Here is an 18,524-nt window from a genome sequence, read left to right on the forward strand (position 1 = left end):
GCCATCTTTACACAACTATAATAGCACCATTTTGTTTGTCTCATCCCCTGTATTTCATTAGAACTACCAGCAGAATACAGTATATTGCTTATTGTTTGTTTTAGGCACTGGATCAGACTCACAACCCATAGCACTTCATGATGATCACTTAATCGTTACAAAACACGTAAACAGATGTATAAATGCAGGACTTTTTTTTTTACTTTTTTTTTTTTTTTGTGGAAATATGAGTATATTAGTTTTATAGTTTGTGACTGCTTTTTATTATTTGTTTGAAAGAAATACCTCTCTGTTCATCACAAATGCCGTTGTATTATCAGTGTGGAAACTGAATGATAGGCAGGGGACACATCACAAGTCTGAAATGTCCCTTGAGGCCTGTAGTACACTACTGTTTATTAGTGTTTTTAGTGTAAACAAAAAAAAAAAACACGAGGTTCTTATTGCTCTGCCAAGTTCTAGCACAAGGTTACGGAATTAACCTTGAAGTCTGTTGCTTTCACTACAATGCTTTACTTTGGCCATCGAGTTATTTCTTGTTAGTCTTGTAATGCAGTAAAATTGACTGCATTCAGCAGAGTTTCTTCTGGTTTAAAGTAGTTAGGGCTGAGGCTGAAGCCACAATGAAATTTCTGACTGCGGTGACACCACTTTTATAATTCACATATAAGAGACTAGGAGAATCAGCTGGTGTTGCTGGTCACAATCTGACTGTGGATTGCTTGGGTTTTTTTGCTGCTTAGCAAAGGGAACATCAGTGTTTCTCATAACAGGGAAGTAATGTATTTTATGCAATGAGGTCATGCCATGTTATAATAGTTCTGTAGTGATTTTGACTTTAGATGGCAAGAGAGAGTTTCTTTTTATAGTTTTTTTTCTTTTCTTTTTTTCCCCAGCTGTGGCTATCTTAAGCCCTTGGAAAATCAGTTTATAGTACAGATTTAGAATCAGATACAACAAGGACTCAGAAACCAACCAGATTGCTGACTGTTGTTACCATCCTCCTTCTTCTCAGTGTCCTGTATCCACAGGTTAAATTGCTGATCCTTGAAAGGCTTGTTCTTCCATGGCTGCATGATTGATACACAGTCAAGCAGGAGAGCAGTAAAGGGAATACTTGTCCCAGAGGCAGTGACAGCTTTGTATTTTTAAAAGGCTTGTGCGGACCTTTTAGCCGAAGAGGTGAACAACAAAACAGTAGCTATACTGTGTTACAGGTAGGGACCTTGCAGCATTACAAAGCTAGAGGAGAAAGTCCTTACCATGGCCAGCCTCCGTGATAAGGCAGTAATTTCCTTAAGCAAGTATTTCCTTGTTAGCGAGGAGCTTATAATCACTAGGGCTGCAAGAATATGCCCTGCCTTTCCCCGTACAAATACACTTGCTGTGTGTCCTGAGAAAGTCCTGCGCTCATGTCCCAAAGGGCCCAGGTGAGCAACTCCAGCAGCCATTGTGAGATTGCTGTGTAAGTCAGCTAGCAAGGTTTCAGAGGGAGCAAAAAGTCCAACCAGCTTGGATAATTTGCTGTCTGAAACCTGTGCTTGTGTGGCTTCTCTCTCACTGGTTTCTCAGTGTGTTTGCAGATGCTACATTTGTGCTTCTGAATGCACACCTACCCAGAGTAGCAGCTCTGATTCTGTTCAGTTGCCAAGAACAGCAGCATCAAAACAGTTCCCATCTGGTTTTGACAGGTTTTCTTTTATGACAAAGCTGGTAAAGATGTTCCTGCAGCTGCACTGATAAAAAAGCGCATGGATTGCCCTGTGCACATTTGGGTTTACAAGGGAGTGATCTGTAAACTAGATAAATAAAAATGATAGGAACTGTGTTTTTTTGGATAGATATCTTTAGCCCATATTGTATGACTGATCCAGTCTACTGTCTCGTCAGACAGTTGTATGTGTTCATATGAGAGGAAAAGGGAGAAGATAGGTTCTGACTTTATGTAGATCTGTGCCTGCAGAAAGGCTAAATTGGAAAAATGATGGGTTACCATTTTGAAAAGCAGTCCAGGTATTTAACAGATGAGTAATTATCGCATGCCTTCAAAATCTTAATATTCATGGATTTACACAATATGATAATCTGCAACGGTAAGTTATGCATGCTGACTGTGGTGATGACACAGAACACTCAGCGATTTTGGAATATGTAAACAGTGGGATTCAGCACACATGTGAAAATAACCTTTCTCTGTGTTCTTTAGCACAATTCACTGGAGTGGAATATTATGATTGGAACCAAGGGGCAGGGAATCAGGACACCAGTGTTTGACTGTTGCCTGGAGAACTACACCATTAAAAGATGGTGAAATAGTACTTTGCCTCTTAAAATACATGTGATTTGGCCTATTACTTTAAAAAGCAATGTGTATATGTGTATATATATATAAAATGTGTAGTAAGTTGTCATACCTGTTAAAGAATGGAATTTTTAAAGTCAATGTTATGAGGTAAAGCAATGAATTCAAGACATGCTCCTGAAATTATTCACACTTTTTTTTTTTTTTTAAGGGTGAGCCTGGAAAAACAGGCGAACAAGGACTGACAGTAAGTACTCTTCCAGTTTGCTAAGAAACTGTAACAGATTTTTAACACCTTTTTGAAAACGTGGAATTCCAGAGAGCTTTATAACTGTATTTCCAAACCTTCCTTTGTCTCAGTGCATTTGATGTCTCATTTGTGAAGAATACATGAGAAAGACAAATTTCCTCTTTTTACATACAGTTGCCTGTAATATAAGACCAGCCAGTTCTTTCAGGTTGCAGAAACAGAGGGAAATAAAACAGTCAGGGGCACAGCAAAGCAAAAGAACCAGGCAAGGTTTGCCTGGTTTGTGACCCCCACTTACCACTGTCAGTGAAGTTGAATTGTCTGCCTTGAGACCATGGAGCAGCACAACAGCCATCTACTTATTTTAAGGGCCAAAATCCCAGCTGTCTCTGTGGCAATTGTTCTGTCCCTTTGCTTGCTGGAACGGCGAAGGCGCAGTACAGCATACGGAAACAGTCAGAATATTATCCTCTCTTGAGGTTTTGTTTTTTTTTTTTCTTCTTTTTTTTTTTTGTCATGTGTGGGAGAATATAAAAGCCAAATGAATGCACTTTTCCCAAATATTCAGATATGGGAGAAGATGTTTTCTGTCACATCAGGAACTAATTAGCCCTATTCATTTGGAAGCAAACTGAAGCTTCACTGGTTGTAAATCAGCTTCAGCCACAGGGTAAAGCATCAGAAGTTTCTGTCTGTCCCAGAACTGTGAAACACACAGTGATTTTTTTCATTAAGATCTCCCTAAACACTCATGGTCATTTTTATTTTTTTATGAGAGATGACAGAATTGTAGCCCATGCCATGTGTTTTTGATTCCTGAATGCTTCTGAGAAGGAAGATTATATGCTTAGCAATCACTGCAGATATGATTACTACCTATTTGAATCTATGAAGTTTTAAACAGGTGTGATGATACTTTATCTTGAAAAATTGCAATGCATTTTGGATTGACAAAATCCAAAGTATTTTGGAAGAATAAGCTAAGATTCTGAGACTCTGAAATATCTGCTGTGATCAGGAAGTTAGTCCTATATCTTTTCTTTTCAAAATAAAGATTCAAGAGAACCAAAATCAAAGCCTCTTAAAGGTACTACCTTGTGTTTTAGCACATTTGTAGGCTATTTTTTCTTCTTTCTGTTTTGGTTTATGGGGCCCTATTGTTAATAATATGTATAATAGATAGTAAGGATATATATATATATATATTTTGTTCTGTTTTGTTTCATTTGTAATCTCCTTTTTGACCTCTGAACCAAACTCACTCATTCTTCAACAGTGTCTTCCTTCTGTTCAAGACCAGGTCTTCAGGGTCACAGATTCTGTGAGGGTCTTTAAAGCCAAAGACAGTCCATCACCATGTTCAGAAGATTCCCACTGCTCTAAACTAGCCATCTGTGTGCAAGAACTAAACTAATGCTACTGACCATTTCTCTAAATGCAGCTGTGTTTAAATAGGGAGAAAAAAGTATTATAAAAATCAAATTAGCAAGCTTGAATTAGCGAAAGATCCCAGACTATATGAACTCCCATCTCCAAGTGCTTGGTCTAAAAGCTAGTCTTATGGCTTAAGCATTAAGTTGTGTATAGATCAAGCAAAGAGCACCAGGGTATCAGGGAGGCAATTAATTTCTTTTTATTTTTCTTGGTGCTTTTGACATACCCTTTATGCCAGTACAGGTTTCCAGACTGTCTTCCCTGTGGAAAGTGCTAAAACTGTTGAGATACTGTCTAGCTTCATCAAACATCTTCTTCCATCCTGTATTTCTTCACTCAAATAGCTCTTTAATTCCATATTGAAATTTGAGGTGCTGCTACAGAAGTTGCTGATTTCCCAAAAGGTGCACTGTAAATTGTGCTGCCAGAGAAAATAGGTATAGTTTGCTGTGGAGAACACAGGCCTACCTGTAATTCTTTTTCCATATTATCCATCCATCTTTTCAAAGTAAATTATAGCACAGACCTCTGCCCTGAGGGACTTCTAGGTTAATATTGCAGGAACTATTTTGTAAAGACTAACCTTTGTTTCACACTGAGTCTGAAGTACAAGTATCTGGTTTTTCTTCATTTGAAGTAGAATCTGGGAAATAGATGCACATAAAACACTACAGTCCTGGCCTCCCAGAAGTCCACCTGTGGATTCTGACTTGCCCTCATGTCCAAGACCCTTTCCAGTAAGAAGCCAAGTAGTGTGGCATGTACTCTGGGTCTTCTTCCAGAATAGAGACAGGATACAACCAAGGAGAGCACCAGATGCTCAGAAACAATCCCTAAGTTTTGGATGTACTTGCTGATGTTGGTGGAAGCCAAAGGCTATTTGTATCCTAAAGGAGCACATTCTCAGCAGCTTTAAATCACGTGGTGCTGTTTAATTCAAGAAGAGCTGCAGGCCTGACCTCTAGATTATAATAGTGGGGATAGAAGCTTTTCTTTTCCACAAGTGGTTTACACTTGTGTTCAGTAACATGCCTCAGTATTTCTAGGTGAATATACAGAATATTGTTAGAGCCAATGAACTCAGTTTTAACCTCTGAACCAACAATGGCATAGCTTGAAATTACTTAGTTTTCTATTTTCTCTTCTTACAAGAAGTAGAATAAAACTCCTGAAGAGTGCAAGGTGGTAGATAATGAGATAATAGCATGTTTTCCAGCTGGTGTCTCAGAATGTACCACAAGCCTATTACACATTTGAGGAACTTGTGACCTACTCAAACAATGATTCACAAGAAGTTGAAATCATTTTAATGCAGTTGGAGTTTTAGAAGTGTTCATGTTCTCACTGAAATACGAAATATTCTCGTTTCTCATTGAAATAGGAAATCCAGTGATTCTAGTGAAGACCGGGCAATTTATTCCACCTGAGGACCTGCTGCCACATTCTTCTCAATTCTTAGTGAATTTCTGTGTCAATAAAGAAAAAGAAAATCGTGTCTCAGGTGGTGTAAGAGAGTGCAGTAATAATTCGGGACCTTTCTCCCTCTCAGGCAGGGGAGGCTTGTTTGGACCAGACACAGATGATAATGTATCTGATGACAATGTCTGAGCTCTCTTGCATGAGTTCTACTTTGTCATGAGAGTTCAACCAACCTTAGGTGCACAAGGGAAATTTAACCTGAAGACAGGGAATAACTTTTCTTTTTCTCCATGTCCAATATAAGTATGTGTGGGTTGCTTCAGGGTGGTGGGAGGAGAGGGCTTGGAAAGCCAGTTGTTGCTTACAGGGGTGTCTCATTCCCTGTTGAAAATGTTCCCAGATTGTCAGAGTGCCAGCGTGCTTCTGTTGCTCTTGTGGTTGAGATGTTGTGGAGGGCTGGTTTGCAAGGTCTTCTGTCACTATTTGTTGATATGTCAGGAAGAACCTGCTTTATTTTTAAGCCACGTAGGGAACAAGGGAGCTCAGTTTATTTTCAGTAAGGTGGAGGCTTAGTTCTAAGTTAGAAAGGAGCGATTGTATGCATCTTTAATGTTACAAGAGAGTGTAAGAATGGCTAGTTAGTTCCGATTTGTGTCTGGTTTCCAGGGCACTTGAAAGCCCTTTGGGTGTACTTTCTGCAGGAGTTGAAGGCATCGTTCCTCTGTGCAGAAAGGATTCAGAGAATTCAGAGGGAGGCCAAGCAGTGGGGTAATGCCAAAGGGATTAAGTTTTGTAATGTAATGTGGAACTAGCAAAATGTCTGCTATGCAAGAGGGAAGACTGGCAGTTTCCTTAGCTTTTCAACCTTTTCAGTTAAAGTTGTGCCTTGCCTGTCATAACTCATCCCTCTTCCCATGACATTTACCTTCTCTTCCTGGTGTTAAGGATTCTTAAATGCCAGACTTTTTTTTTTTTTTTTTAATCTTCTCATTTTTTCAGAATGGATCATAAATGAATTTGTGATTTTTCTGCACCTACAAGCTAGGATTCCTGGTTGCTAATGAGGTCCTAAATGTAGTCAGTGAGAAGAAACCTCAATTGCTGACACTGATAGATTGAAGTTTTCAAATTCAAAAATTGCAGTAGGACTGTAGGTATGCATAGGTTGTTTTTATTTCTAATTTCCATATGGGAGGACTTTTTCAAACATTCTTGGTACTTTTATATTTAGAACTATTCTCAACCAGTGCATAGTGATAAAAAATGGAAAATCAAAATTTGTGATAATTTTAACTCCTTGGAAAATAAGTCATTTTAAATGTGTTCATTGTAAGAGTCAACAGCTTCTTGTCATTGAGAAAAAATATATTTTTTCTCCAGATATTGGCTTTAAAGACATGTAAGTAATTTTACAGCTGTTTTTCATGAACAGAAAGGTCCAGAACAACCAAGGAATGCAGGTAAAGGTGTCTCTTTGCAAAAGAAATCTATACTATAATGATTAACCCAAATGCAGAATCACTCTACTTAAGATGTATTGTTTTCCAAACTAGCAGTCTTGTGCTAGTACAGTATTGCTGGGCATCTGTTCAAGAAAACAAGACTTACTCTTTTTACTGGTTATTCAGAATAAGAAGGACCTTTTTCCAAAGGATATTCCCATACATGTGAAGAGTAGAAGAGTGTAACTTTGCAGTTAAATCTGTAAAAAGTCAGATATTTAAAATGTATTAATATACATTTTTTGTCTGAGGTTTAAAAATCAAAACAAGCAAAAAAACAGCACCAACAAAAAAAAACACCACCAACGACAACTGAGAGGGAGTTGGCAGAACTGACTGAGAAGTGCTGTTATCTTCAGTTCAGTCTTTCAGGCCAATGGCCAAGGACAGATCCTCACCTGGTGTGAATCTTCATAGTTCCTCCAGGAAATTACTAATTGTGATTTTGCTTTCAACAGCCAGAGTTCTTCAACAGCCTTCTTGGTTTCATTCTGGAAGCATGTTCACAGTAAATTTTAGAAGGTGTTGTTTGGAGTTTATGGAGAACTAGCAGCTGAAGTGGAAAATTTCAGCCTGTGCCTCCCACAGCAACTTTTTTTTTTTTTTTTTTTTTCTTCACAGTATAAATGCATTTGCCTTAACCTATAAGTGCTAGTCTTAGGGAAATTAGTCTTTGGCATTTTGGAACATCTGTACTTCAGTAAAGGTTGCCTGGGATGTCAGAACCATGACTAAGAGAATGATGATGAGAAGCTCTGCCTGAGCACTAATTAACAGTTATTGCTGCTCCTTTCATCAATGAAGGTAGCATATGGGACTGCTGCTTAATCAAAAGTTATGTGAGGTTTCCCATCATAGCTGATCTGTTTTCTTAGCTGGTCTTTCTTTTATCTAGCTGGTTCGTCAGTACTAAAGCATTGCACATTTCAATACTAGTACTCCAGATATTGCAGTCTTTATGAAACACTCTTCAAACACACAGGAACACATTTTCAGAATTACATTGCATGCCTGCTGCACACAGCAAATGGGATCAGCAAGCAGAACACAGGTTTCTCTGAAATGCGGGTGAATACTTTGTGTGAAACCTGTGCTTTTCCTCTTCATGTACATCTTCTGGGTTTCCTTCCTAAATTCTCTGTTGTTAGGTTTGTGGAAAAAATAATGTTTCATGATTCTTATAGGCACAAGGGAAAATATGCATTCTCAGATACATTCTTGGTACTTCCTTTGTCCCACAGAAAATAGATACAGTACCTACTAAAGGTCTTCTAGTTATAAGGAATCTTTACTTTAGACAGGTAGTATGGAAGTGTTTTTAAAAAACAAAAATATTTTTTAAATGTTGTTGTTGTTGTTTTATTTCAGAGCTGTGGAATAAGAGATTTTTTGTATGCATGTATTGAACCATCATGACATGCTTTGTTTTATAACTTTTTCAGTATATCAACTTTTTCAGTATATGTTTATGTTTTTGTTATATTTTTGTTAGGCTTTTTCATTTGGTGTTTGTGGTCGCTATCTGTGAAATCTGATACCTTGTAAAACAAATCATTACACCTATCCCAGACCTGCAAATAGAAAATACTCCAAGCTTCCTATTTTATACATTTCTTTAAATGTTACACAACGGAGACATGGGAAATTAAATATAAAAACACCACAGGAGCCTGTTCTTAAAGTACTACACCCTGAATTTCTCTGTCTTTGAATTACAGCTTTAACCTTCACCGGGCAGCATTATTTTTCAGCTTGCTGAAGCACAAGCAGCAAAGTAAGCCTAAAAGAAAAACATAACTGTAACATGAGAAGCAAGATCTATGAAGAATTCTGGACTCAGAGGGTTTTTTTTACTACATTTGGGTCAACATTTTCAGTTTTTATTGTTATTATTATTTCAGGTAGTTGTTAGTCAAGGCACTCAAATGTGTCAGGCTGTAACTTCCTTTGATCATTTCTGTGATGCCAAGATTTGATATGGATCAAGCCCTGGAGATCCCTTGATTTCAGGAAACAGAGGCTGAAGAATGGTATTCATCATGGAAATCTCTTAACTTTTAAAACCACAATTGCTTAGAACACTTAAAAACATTTGTTTACCCTTGGATGCCCAGTTTTTCAAGTGCATAAGTACATATCAGATAATTCTCCATCTCCAGAAACATACAAATAGCAGTTGAATTTCTTGGGACCAACACAATTTCTTTTTCCGGCCTCCTGTTGAGGAGTGAATTGAATGAGAATCCACTTCAATGAAGCCCTGCAGCAGCTTGTCACATCTGCGTAACTAGTTTACTCAGTTGCACAAGATTGAAAATGGTTCTTTAGAAGTGTTCAGGGTATCTGAAATAGTGAGAACTATTTTTAATTTATGTTATTTTTAGTTATCCTCCCATTTTGGGCAACCATATCAATCAAATTTTTCAGCTAAATCAGCTGAAATTTCCCACTGAGTATTTAGCAATTTAAAGGAAAACAGGTTGATTTTCAAAGATGCTAAGCAGTTACTTTATCCAAACAATTGAATGGCGTCAATAGTTCTCATGAACTGGAGTTTTTGAAACCAAGATGCTCTTTAAAAAATGAGTGCTCTAACATCAGTCACCAGTGGTTTCCAAGTTGATCCAAGCACCCTTACATGGAAATTCTGACAATTTCCAATAATACATGCAAGAGGTGGATAATCTGTGTAGATGAAGTTGATAACAGTTATAGAAATTTGTTGATATAGATATCAGAGGGAGGTGGAGTTAGGAGGTGAAAGAAGGCTGTGGCTCTTTTTCTGTAGGCTTTAGTTTTATCTTCTTCATATTCCCAGTGATGATAGTCACAGCAGCTGAATAACTATATGTTACTTATTATTAAGGAAAAAAATACCACATACCAAAAAGAAAACACCTGGGGAGTTGGTTGTGGAACCCTTCTGGTATTTCTTGCCTTCTGGTCCTGTCTCAAGACCTACACAGAGATTTTAATTGCTGGTGTTACTGTCTGTTCATCAAGTGGGCAACGCAGTCTTCTTCCCAGATCAGTTAAAAATTTAGAAAAAAAAAAATAATCAGTCCTATTGAAGTTCCCATTTCCTATACAGGATCTTCTGGAAGCTATGAACTTCTGGAAGCTATGAAGTGTATCTCTGGGAATGCACTGAAGTCTTTTTTTTTTTTTTTAATCCCTTCATGCTCCTCCCTCTCACAAATTGTATTTACTTAATTTTATTTCTGTTTATCCAGTGCAATTCTGTACCTTGCTTAGATAATGTAAGTAACTCGTAGAAAACAGGCACTTCATGGCAATTCAGGAGTGTTTTACTGTTTGTCAAAGTCAGTCTTTGTTAGTAACTAAATTTCAGATTTTCTGTTTATGTGGCTGCTGACACGCATATGTGAGGGATGGATGGGAGGTGTCAGCTGATGAGCTGCTGTGTTTCCACATAATTGTGAGCTTCTTTCCCAGTGCTAGGGAGCAGCCCTTTATAGGAAAATTGTCGTATTCAGCTGTAGCTTACAGTCTGAGCACTCACAGAATAAGAAGCACTTGTTACATGTAAATTGTAAAATTTAAACTTTTAACTTTAAGCTTTTAATTTCAATCGGCTTGCTGAAGGTGGCCGTATTTTTGAGGAGTGTTCTTGTCATTAACTGGTGTAATAGCTCAATGGGCATGAGACACGGGAGTAATTTCCAGTCTGAATAAAAGTTTAAGTACGAGAAATATAAAACTGCTAATTGTATAAAATATCTAATAGTAAGTATCTACAGCTTTTCTCTAAATGGTTCATTTTAAAAGCACAATGAGAGCCAGATTTTGCTACTGTGTAAATACTTTCTTATTCAGTAACTCCTCTGGAGGAGCTGGAATGATGGCAGCAGTGAGGGGAAAATTCTAGGGAAAGATATTTTCCTGGAGACATCCACAGTGTTTTGAATTTTATCCATCCCACAAGTTGACAGCTACAAGCACCAGGCACAGAAATGCTCAAAAGAGCAGCACATTTCACAGTTCACTTTGGGGAATACTATTAATAAGTGAGTGATAAATTTACCTTCAGAGAGTAACTTTGTTTTGAAGGCTCCCAAGTGATGTTTTCATAGAGCTGGATGTCTTCCTGGAGACTTCTTGAGCATTGCTTGCAAGCAATAGCCTGTTCATTTACCACATTATGTACTAATGGTGCCCTCAGCCTCAAGTAAATCTTATGCTTAGAATTCAGGCACTTACTGAAAAATTAAATAAATAAATAAATATTTAAATAACAGTTTACTGAAATGTGGTAGATTGGTGTGATTTTTCTCCACTCTGAAAAACCACGTGATCACTCTACTCACTGCTCTAATCATCATCAGAGCTGAGTGCTTGGGTATTTTCATGTCCTTTTGAAGAAAAAAGAGGAAATTTGTGATCCTGCATCACACAGGTATCTTTCCTTTTACAAAATCTGTCCCTATAGTCAAAAGGAGATGCTTGCAAGACCCTCATTCTGCTGAGATAATCAGACAGAAGTTTCAAGAAGAAACACTAATTTGTGCTTTTGCAAGTTCTGATGTCTGGCCCAGATGTGTGAATCCATATTTAAAACTGCAAGGTTTTCATCCAGTTCAGGGGATCCAGTACCAAAAATTACAACCAGTGAAGCTTTTCCATGTTAGCAGTTAATGTTGCATCAGAGCAATGTTCCAACAGTCCCTGCATCTACCAGAAAGGGATAGTTCAGCCTAACTTCACAGTACCCTAAAAACCAATTTGACCCAACAATTTGAAGCATCAATACTATTGTTCAAGATTTCTGAATAATTCCAGTTCTGACATCAATTCCTCTTTTATCTTTTCAAACTTCAGAAGGAGTTGGATTCTCCAGTCTGGGGCTTTTTGTTTTGAACCCTCCTGGACTCAGAATTATCTTGCTTGATATAGGACCAGCACCTCCAATAGAAACATGGGGAAAAGATTACATAAGGACTGTGCTGGACATGGTCTGACTCTTACCAAAACAAACTGACATAATGTCAAAGACATGGTTGGCTGATCTATTTCCCTGCTGCTTCCCCTCTCTGCTGTGGCCACAAACCACCTGGGTACTTCAGAGATGCCAGACGAGAAATGGGCCCAATTAATATCAGCGAGGCTTGGACTCCTCTGTGACATTAAGCAGTTAAGCTTTCCCACATTGAGGTATCTCTTCCTGCCTTCTCAGGTCCCAGGGGCAAAGTGGTGGTTCTTTACTTCCCAAGAGCATTCTTAATGATTTCTGAAGTATTTTCTGTTATTTGCAGTTGATGGCATAAATCACGTGTTGGGTAAAACATAGTCATGAATGTCGATACCTTTAATGAACTAGAAGATGAGGAGATGTAGAGGCTTATGCTTCTCTCTGTCAAATAAAATAAAATAAGCTTGGTTGCATAAACATTGCTTTTATGCTGCCAAGCAGAGATATTACCATGGACACACAATTGGCTGTTAGTTGGTATCAGAAACAGAAAATAAACAGTCATCTTAATGCTGATAGATTTGTCAGTACCAGAAAAAACAGATGGGATGGAAGAGAAAAGATTAGAAAGGGGGAAAATTTGAGTCTTCCACTTAGTAGTTAAATCTGTTCCAAAAGAAGAGAAAAGACCCATTGTGCATTTTCAGCAGAAAGTTTTGCTTTTCCTTGATGTATAAAACATCAGCTGGTTTCAGTCCAGTATCTGAATGCTTACACAATAGGACAGTTTTAATTGGTCATTTATGTTTAAATTGGCTTGAGTTATTATGTTAATTGAATTGTTTTCCCTTTGCAGGGACCTCAGGGGCCTCCAGGACAAAAGGTATAGTATAAACAACAAAACTGTGAAAGTGATTATTCCTCCTGGTGCCAAATTGTAAGCAGAAAAGGTGAATGGAATTAGCTACTGTACACCACATTGAATCCATTAGTTTAAGCTCTGAATTTTGTTTTTGCAAAATGCAACTATATAACGTGAGATGTAAGATTTCCCATTTCCACCGTCCTTGGAAGTTCAAGCAATGTAAAACAGACTCTTTTCAATCTGTCTGTTTAACATTCAGATGAATAGGTCACTATAACTTTCTTATTCTTGCCCTGAAACTATGAAACCAAAGGTAAAACGTTGTGAAAGGTGGGGAGATAGAGTTTCTGATTAAATGCACGTCCTTACTCAAGTAGATCAGTGCCATATGACTACAGAATCGACCAGCAGCAACAAAGCACATAGGTGTTGCTGATAAATGGTGCTTGGCTGACTCTGTTCAGGTGGTCTGCCAGTGTTTTCCTGTTCCCTGTAACCCAGGACCTGACTTCCTATGAATGCCTTTAGCATTATTTACACTCATTAAAGCTGACTGCCTCAGTTTGATGGAGTGCGCTTTGGATTTATGGAATTACATCATTAAAACAGTCCTAGATGTATCAGCAATAGCAGTGGCACCATTCCAGCATCCTCACCCACACACCACCAAAGCAGTTCATTTTCACATTGATTTCAAGAGATAAGAAGGGTTATGGAAGATATTTAATTTGGGCAGGCTTAATTTGTATTAAGGAAAAAAAAAGGAATTAGTAGTATTAACTTATGTGGCAAAGTTGTCACCTCTTTTTCTTCTGAGATAATATTCTTTAAAATGAAGGTTTGCTTGCATGGGTTAAAATGAAACTTTATGAACAAAAGAAAGGAAAGCATGATAATATGTAAAAATGTAATAACAGAGCACATAAATCCATGGGATTTTGCCATGGATATAGCTGTAAACTATACAGAGTTTGCAAGCTGAAGGAGAAGACTACTCTTCATGTTTAACAATGCAGGAATGTGACATTGTAAAACTGTAATGATTTAGAAGTTGCCATTATACAATTATTTGTATAATTGTATGGGGGAGTGGGATATTTTGAGCATACAGCATCAGCAAAACCCACATGCTGATGAGCTTTTGAATATATGATAAACCTTTATTGGTTAAGGGAATGATAGAATCAATTTTATTTACACTTTCTAACATCCTGTGTTTCATAAGAAGTCAGTGGCTATATGAGACTGTCACTGAGAGGAGGAATTGTTACAAGCAGGATGGTTTTTTTCAGGCTGATGGTTTAATGCCATTTGTCTTATAGTTTTCTGAAAAATTATACAAAGATGTGAAAATGCTCACAAAAGGCCCCTTTGCAGTAGCTAGCAGTCATGGCCATGCATCCAGCAAATAGAGGCAATGGGAATGCCAAAGTGAAAGCTTTGGGAATAAGGGGAAAGCATTCAGGGTCATGGAAACAGGCTGAGGTGCCAGTATATTATTTTTTACTGATTTGTAGCTCTGTTGTGAGCTGAAGCCTCCAGGGCTTTCAAATGTTGGAGTTTTTTGGAGGCCTTCATGAGTTGTTTCCGTTTCTTGTTTCACAGGATTATTCCATCCATTATTTCCTCAACTCTATTTTTTTGGCAAACGTGCATCCATTTTGGCTGCATTCCCTCTGGGTGTTGGTGTCCTTCCACTAAACCATTTTTACTGAAACCTCTAACCGATGTGAATAGAGGGGAAAATGCTGTACGCTGATTCTTGGGCCTCAGGGCCTGACAGGCCTCACAGGATGCTCATTTGTTTTATGGGTGCTGGGCAACTGTACATCTCACCATTGACAAAATTTCTGCCTTTCCAACCCCCTGGACATATTTTTTTTTAGAGTACCAGCCTTTCAAGTATCTATTGCACTTTTGTAATGAGTTAAGGTGCTTAGTAGTGGAAAATAAAAATTATGCTTACAGTTTCCTTGCTGAGCAACAACAATTTTATAGAAAGAACGGAAAAAACCTGTGTAATCTCATAATTTTCATGCTTTCCTCATGCCTTAGCTTTTTACTAAACATCTGTAGCAACAGTCAGAAAAGTTCCTTCAAAAAAAAAAAAATATTGTCCATGATACAGAAGTATGAGAGCTGTGTAAAAAGATCTCTCATGTTACAAGTCAGTGATAACATTTGACTTCCCCTTTTGTCTACTCCATGTGTTTGTCCTGTTTATTTTTATTTTATTTTATTTCATTTCATTTTATTTCATTTCATTTCATTTTATTTTATTTTAAATGATTGCAGTAATGTTGGTGCAATTTGAGGGTGTATCAGCAATTAGCACTTTTCAGGCTGAATTGTTGGAGATTATCCCTTAAAAGATTTTAAATAGATTGACCCTACCAGTTATTGAGCTAGAAGCATCCCTCCACTTCAGATGCTTTAAGCATTTGAAGCATTAAAGGTTTTGTTCAGGTGCTATGTTAGATTGTGTCAGAACAATCTCAAAATTTATTGAGTGCATTAAATGGAATTCCAATTTAATTGTTACATTTCTTGTGAAGCATCCACAACATCACAAAGTAGACACAAACTTGAGGCTTGCTTCTGAGAGGCCATACAGTGGGGCAGTCATTAAAATGTACAGCGGGAGAACATGTATAAGTATAAAATGTCATCTGAAAAGAGAGCTCAGCTTGACTAAAAATTAGTTTTTGAAAAATTTGTTGCACTTTCAATATGCAAGTATTCACCATCATTTTTAAGTACTGTATTAAGAGACGAAAGGTTTCATGACCTGTTTAATTTGCTAAATGCTGGCGTCTGTTTCCCACCAGGGTTCTGTTGGAGTGCCTGGTGTTCCAGGGAGAGACGGACAAGTGGTGAGTTCGCTTGACTTTGTCAGCACTGCGGTTATTTATGTCATTGATTAAAGCTACTCAGGGCTCGCAGGGCTCCTTCACATGAGCAATATACAACAGTACAGCCAGAGCTCTGATTTCAGATTAGTTTATTGGAAAAGAAAGTACAATCTGATTTGTGCTTTGAAGTAATCTTTTCTAGCCTAAGTTAAATAGTCATTGAACATAATTAAGCTGAAAGTCTGATGTTTGCATTTGATGATGACTGATAGACATCCATATATGTGGTGTGTAACTTTAGACAATGTTGTTACAAACTCATTTTTTTTCTGCAGGTTTGGGTTTTGTTTTGTTTTGTTTTATTTTCTATTAATTCAGTCCCATGATGCAAACACTTATATGATATTGGGTATTTATACAGTGCCAATGCATTTTTAATACAAACTACAGAGAATAATGAGAGTGGAAAAGCAGGTGGAGAATAATATAAAATTATTGTCAGGGAAGAAAATGCAGGGAAATTAATTGAAAAGAAATAATCTTGAATGCAATTGGGAGGAGATGCTAAGTCAGACAAGTCAGTGTCATCTTTCAGAGCCAACACCAAGTTGACTCAGTTCAGAACGGCACTCCATAAGGAGGGGTCGCAGTAAAGCAGCAGGGCTGTTTCACAGCATTGCTGAGGTTTGTTGGCAAAGCTGGGTGGTGAAGTTTAAATAATATCCCTCCCTGACTGTAAACAGTATTATCCATCTGTTGTTCTCATAAGCACTAACATTCACACTGAACTTGAAAAGCACTTGCAGGGAATACCAAAAGAAAAATGTATAATATAGCTTGTTCACTGTGCTTAAAAAGCAATAGATGAAAGTGTATAAAGACCATATTATACAATCCCTTCTCCTGCCTCCCTCCTCAAGAGCCTACGGGGAAAAAGGCACTAAGATATTGTAAATAATTGAATTTAAATTGGTCTTTCCCAACAATAAAGATATATTGCTTCTGTTAACATAATATATAACCCGTATAAGACTTGCATTTTGATAGTGGTTATAGGAAATGATGTAATAATGAGTTATTTCACTTTAGTGATAAGGATAATGCTACGAACCTATTATTTTAAAATTATTGTATTCAGAAAATTATGACTACTGTGGAGCAACAAAAGAAAAAAATATTTGGAATTAGCTATATATAACACATGAGCAATTATTAAAAATACCTTACAAAACAAATTTGTGTGAAGACCTGAAATTTTTCCTTGGTATTGCGTGTCTGCATTCAATTGCAACGTGAATGTTAGGAAGTAGTTGCAAACACAGCAGGCATTGTTGTACACAATTCAAGTAATTCTTGTGACCAACGTATGGGCTCAAGACCAGTGAAGACACGTTTTGTAGCATAATATTCTTTGGATGTGCAGGATGATGAGAGAAGACTGGACAGAATAGTTCCAAACACATTGAATAGAATAGAACTGATGATTAACTTTTAATCAAAGTGTTTAACTTTTATTAGTATCATCACGTAAAGTCTGTTGAGAAATCTTTACTCACATGTGCCAGATGTCCAAAATTTATCTGGTTATTTGAGTGTCATTTTGGAAGACATGGATTTATTTATTTACTTACTTATTTGAAGGATGTATTAGGTTGTTGTACATCTGTTTTTAGGAGACCACATAGGCTTAATTGCAATCATGTTTCATGGGGAAGGAAATAAATATGCAATTGCCTTCATAAAGAAAAAAGCTAATATATCTTTAAATGCTGTTTAACAATTTTAAATTGTGCTTGAAAAACAGATCCTAATATTTTCAGTGTGTGGTTTTATGTTCATTTTATTTATTTCCATATTTATGGCATCTAAAAGATCCCTAAATTATCACCACTTTAATAAAGATGTACTTATTTAGTATAAGCAGACTAGTATATTTTTAACCTTTTTAAGAAAAATTAAATCAATTGCTAGACTAAATATAGATACTAGCACAAAAACTATACAGATACATAGTGGTCAAATTCTTGTGTTGCACAATTGGTAGCTGATTTTGACTAGCAAGCATTTCATTTTGTGCAGAAAATGTATTGTTTTCATATAATACAAAGCAGACTAAAGATCAATGTCAATATCTCTTTTAATAATTTGGGTTAGCTTGGTAATAATGGTAGAAATAAAGTTAAACTGGATCAGTATTTATCTAAATCTGGTATTAGTAGGTATAGTGCAGCCTAGGACTCCCAGGCTAACATTTCTCTACCAAAATGTCAATTTTTCCTAAGTGGATGAAAAAACAGATTCTCGGTGCGGTGTTACTCACAAGATACTGTTGAACAGCTACGAGGGTAATAAGTTCAGTGTCAGACTTCCGTGTTTTCCACATTTATGAGCAGCCTTCAGAGGAGTTCACATACAATTAAAGTTGGCCTGTACTGTGAGCTGATGGCTGGCACTCTTGGCTTTGCTCAGACAAATTCATGCTGATTTGCAGAACAGTTGAACTCAACTGAAATGTGTGATGCAAGTCATACCCTTTTGAGAATCTATGTGGTTGAAAGGCTTTACAAAAGTCTTACTGTCTTGTTAGCCTTTTAATCAGTGAACTCGCTCTATGCATGTGCTGTGCACGAGGTTCCAAGTTAATATTTTTTCTTAGTTGAAAAGGCAAAGAGTGCTAAGCACATGCTTAAAATTGCGTGTGTGAATGCTTTCCCCATCCAAGCACTGAAATATCTTTCAGTTGATGAATGTCAGCAGTGAATTAACTTTCCTCTCTCCTTGAGCACTTGAATAATACAACTAGGTCATCTCCATCATGTATGTGTCTGCAATTTTTCTTTTACTTTCCCTTCACCTCTTCTTTAATTGAAATAGTGGAAAATAGGAGACGATTGACAAGTCTGACCAATAGGTCTGGAAATTAGATCATAAATTCTGAGTACACTTGGAACAATTTTCTAATCCCTTAAC

At 37.2% G+C, this 18,524-nt stretch overlaps 1 protein-coding gene across 1 annotated transcript in view; it reads left to right on the forward strand.

Moving 5' to 3' along the window:
* COL25A1 (collagen type XXV alpha 1 chain) overlaps positions 1 to 18,524 on the forward strand; it is a 299,392-nt gene that overhangs the window by 216,779 nt on the left and 64,089 nt on the right. The window contains exons 10-12 of the mRNA XM_032186190.1: positions 2,514 to 2,549; positions 12,694 to 12,720; positions 15,531 to 15,575. Of these exons, the coding sequence (XP_032042081.1) occupies positions 2,514 to 2,549; positions 12,694 to 12,720; positions 15,531 to 15,575 (108 nt within the window). The remainder of the gene's footprint in view (positions 1 to 2,513; positions 2,550 to 12,693; positions 12,721 to 15,530; positions 15,576 to 18,524) is intronic.

This window comes from Aythya fuligula, chromosome 4 (assembly GCF_009819795.1).
Source record: "Aythya fuligula isolate bAytFul2 chromosome 4, bAytFul2.pri, whole genome shotgun sequence".
Taxonomy (NCBI): domain Eukaryota; kingdom Metazoa; phylum Chordata; class Aves; order Anseriformes; family Anatidae; genus Aythya; species Aythya fuligula.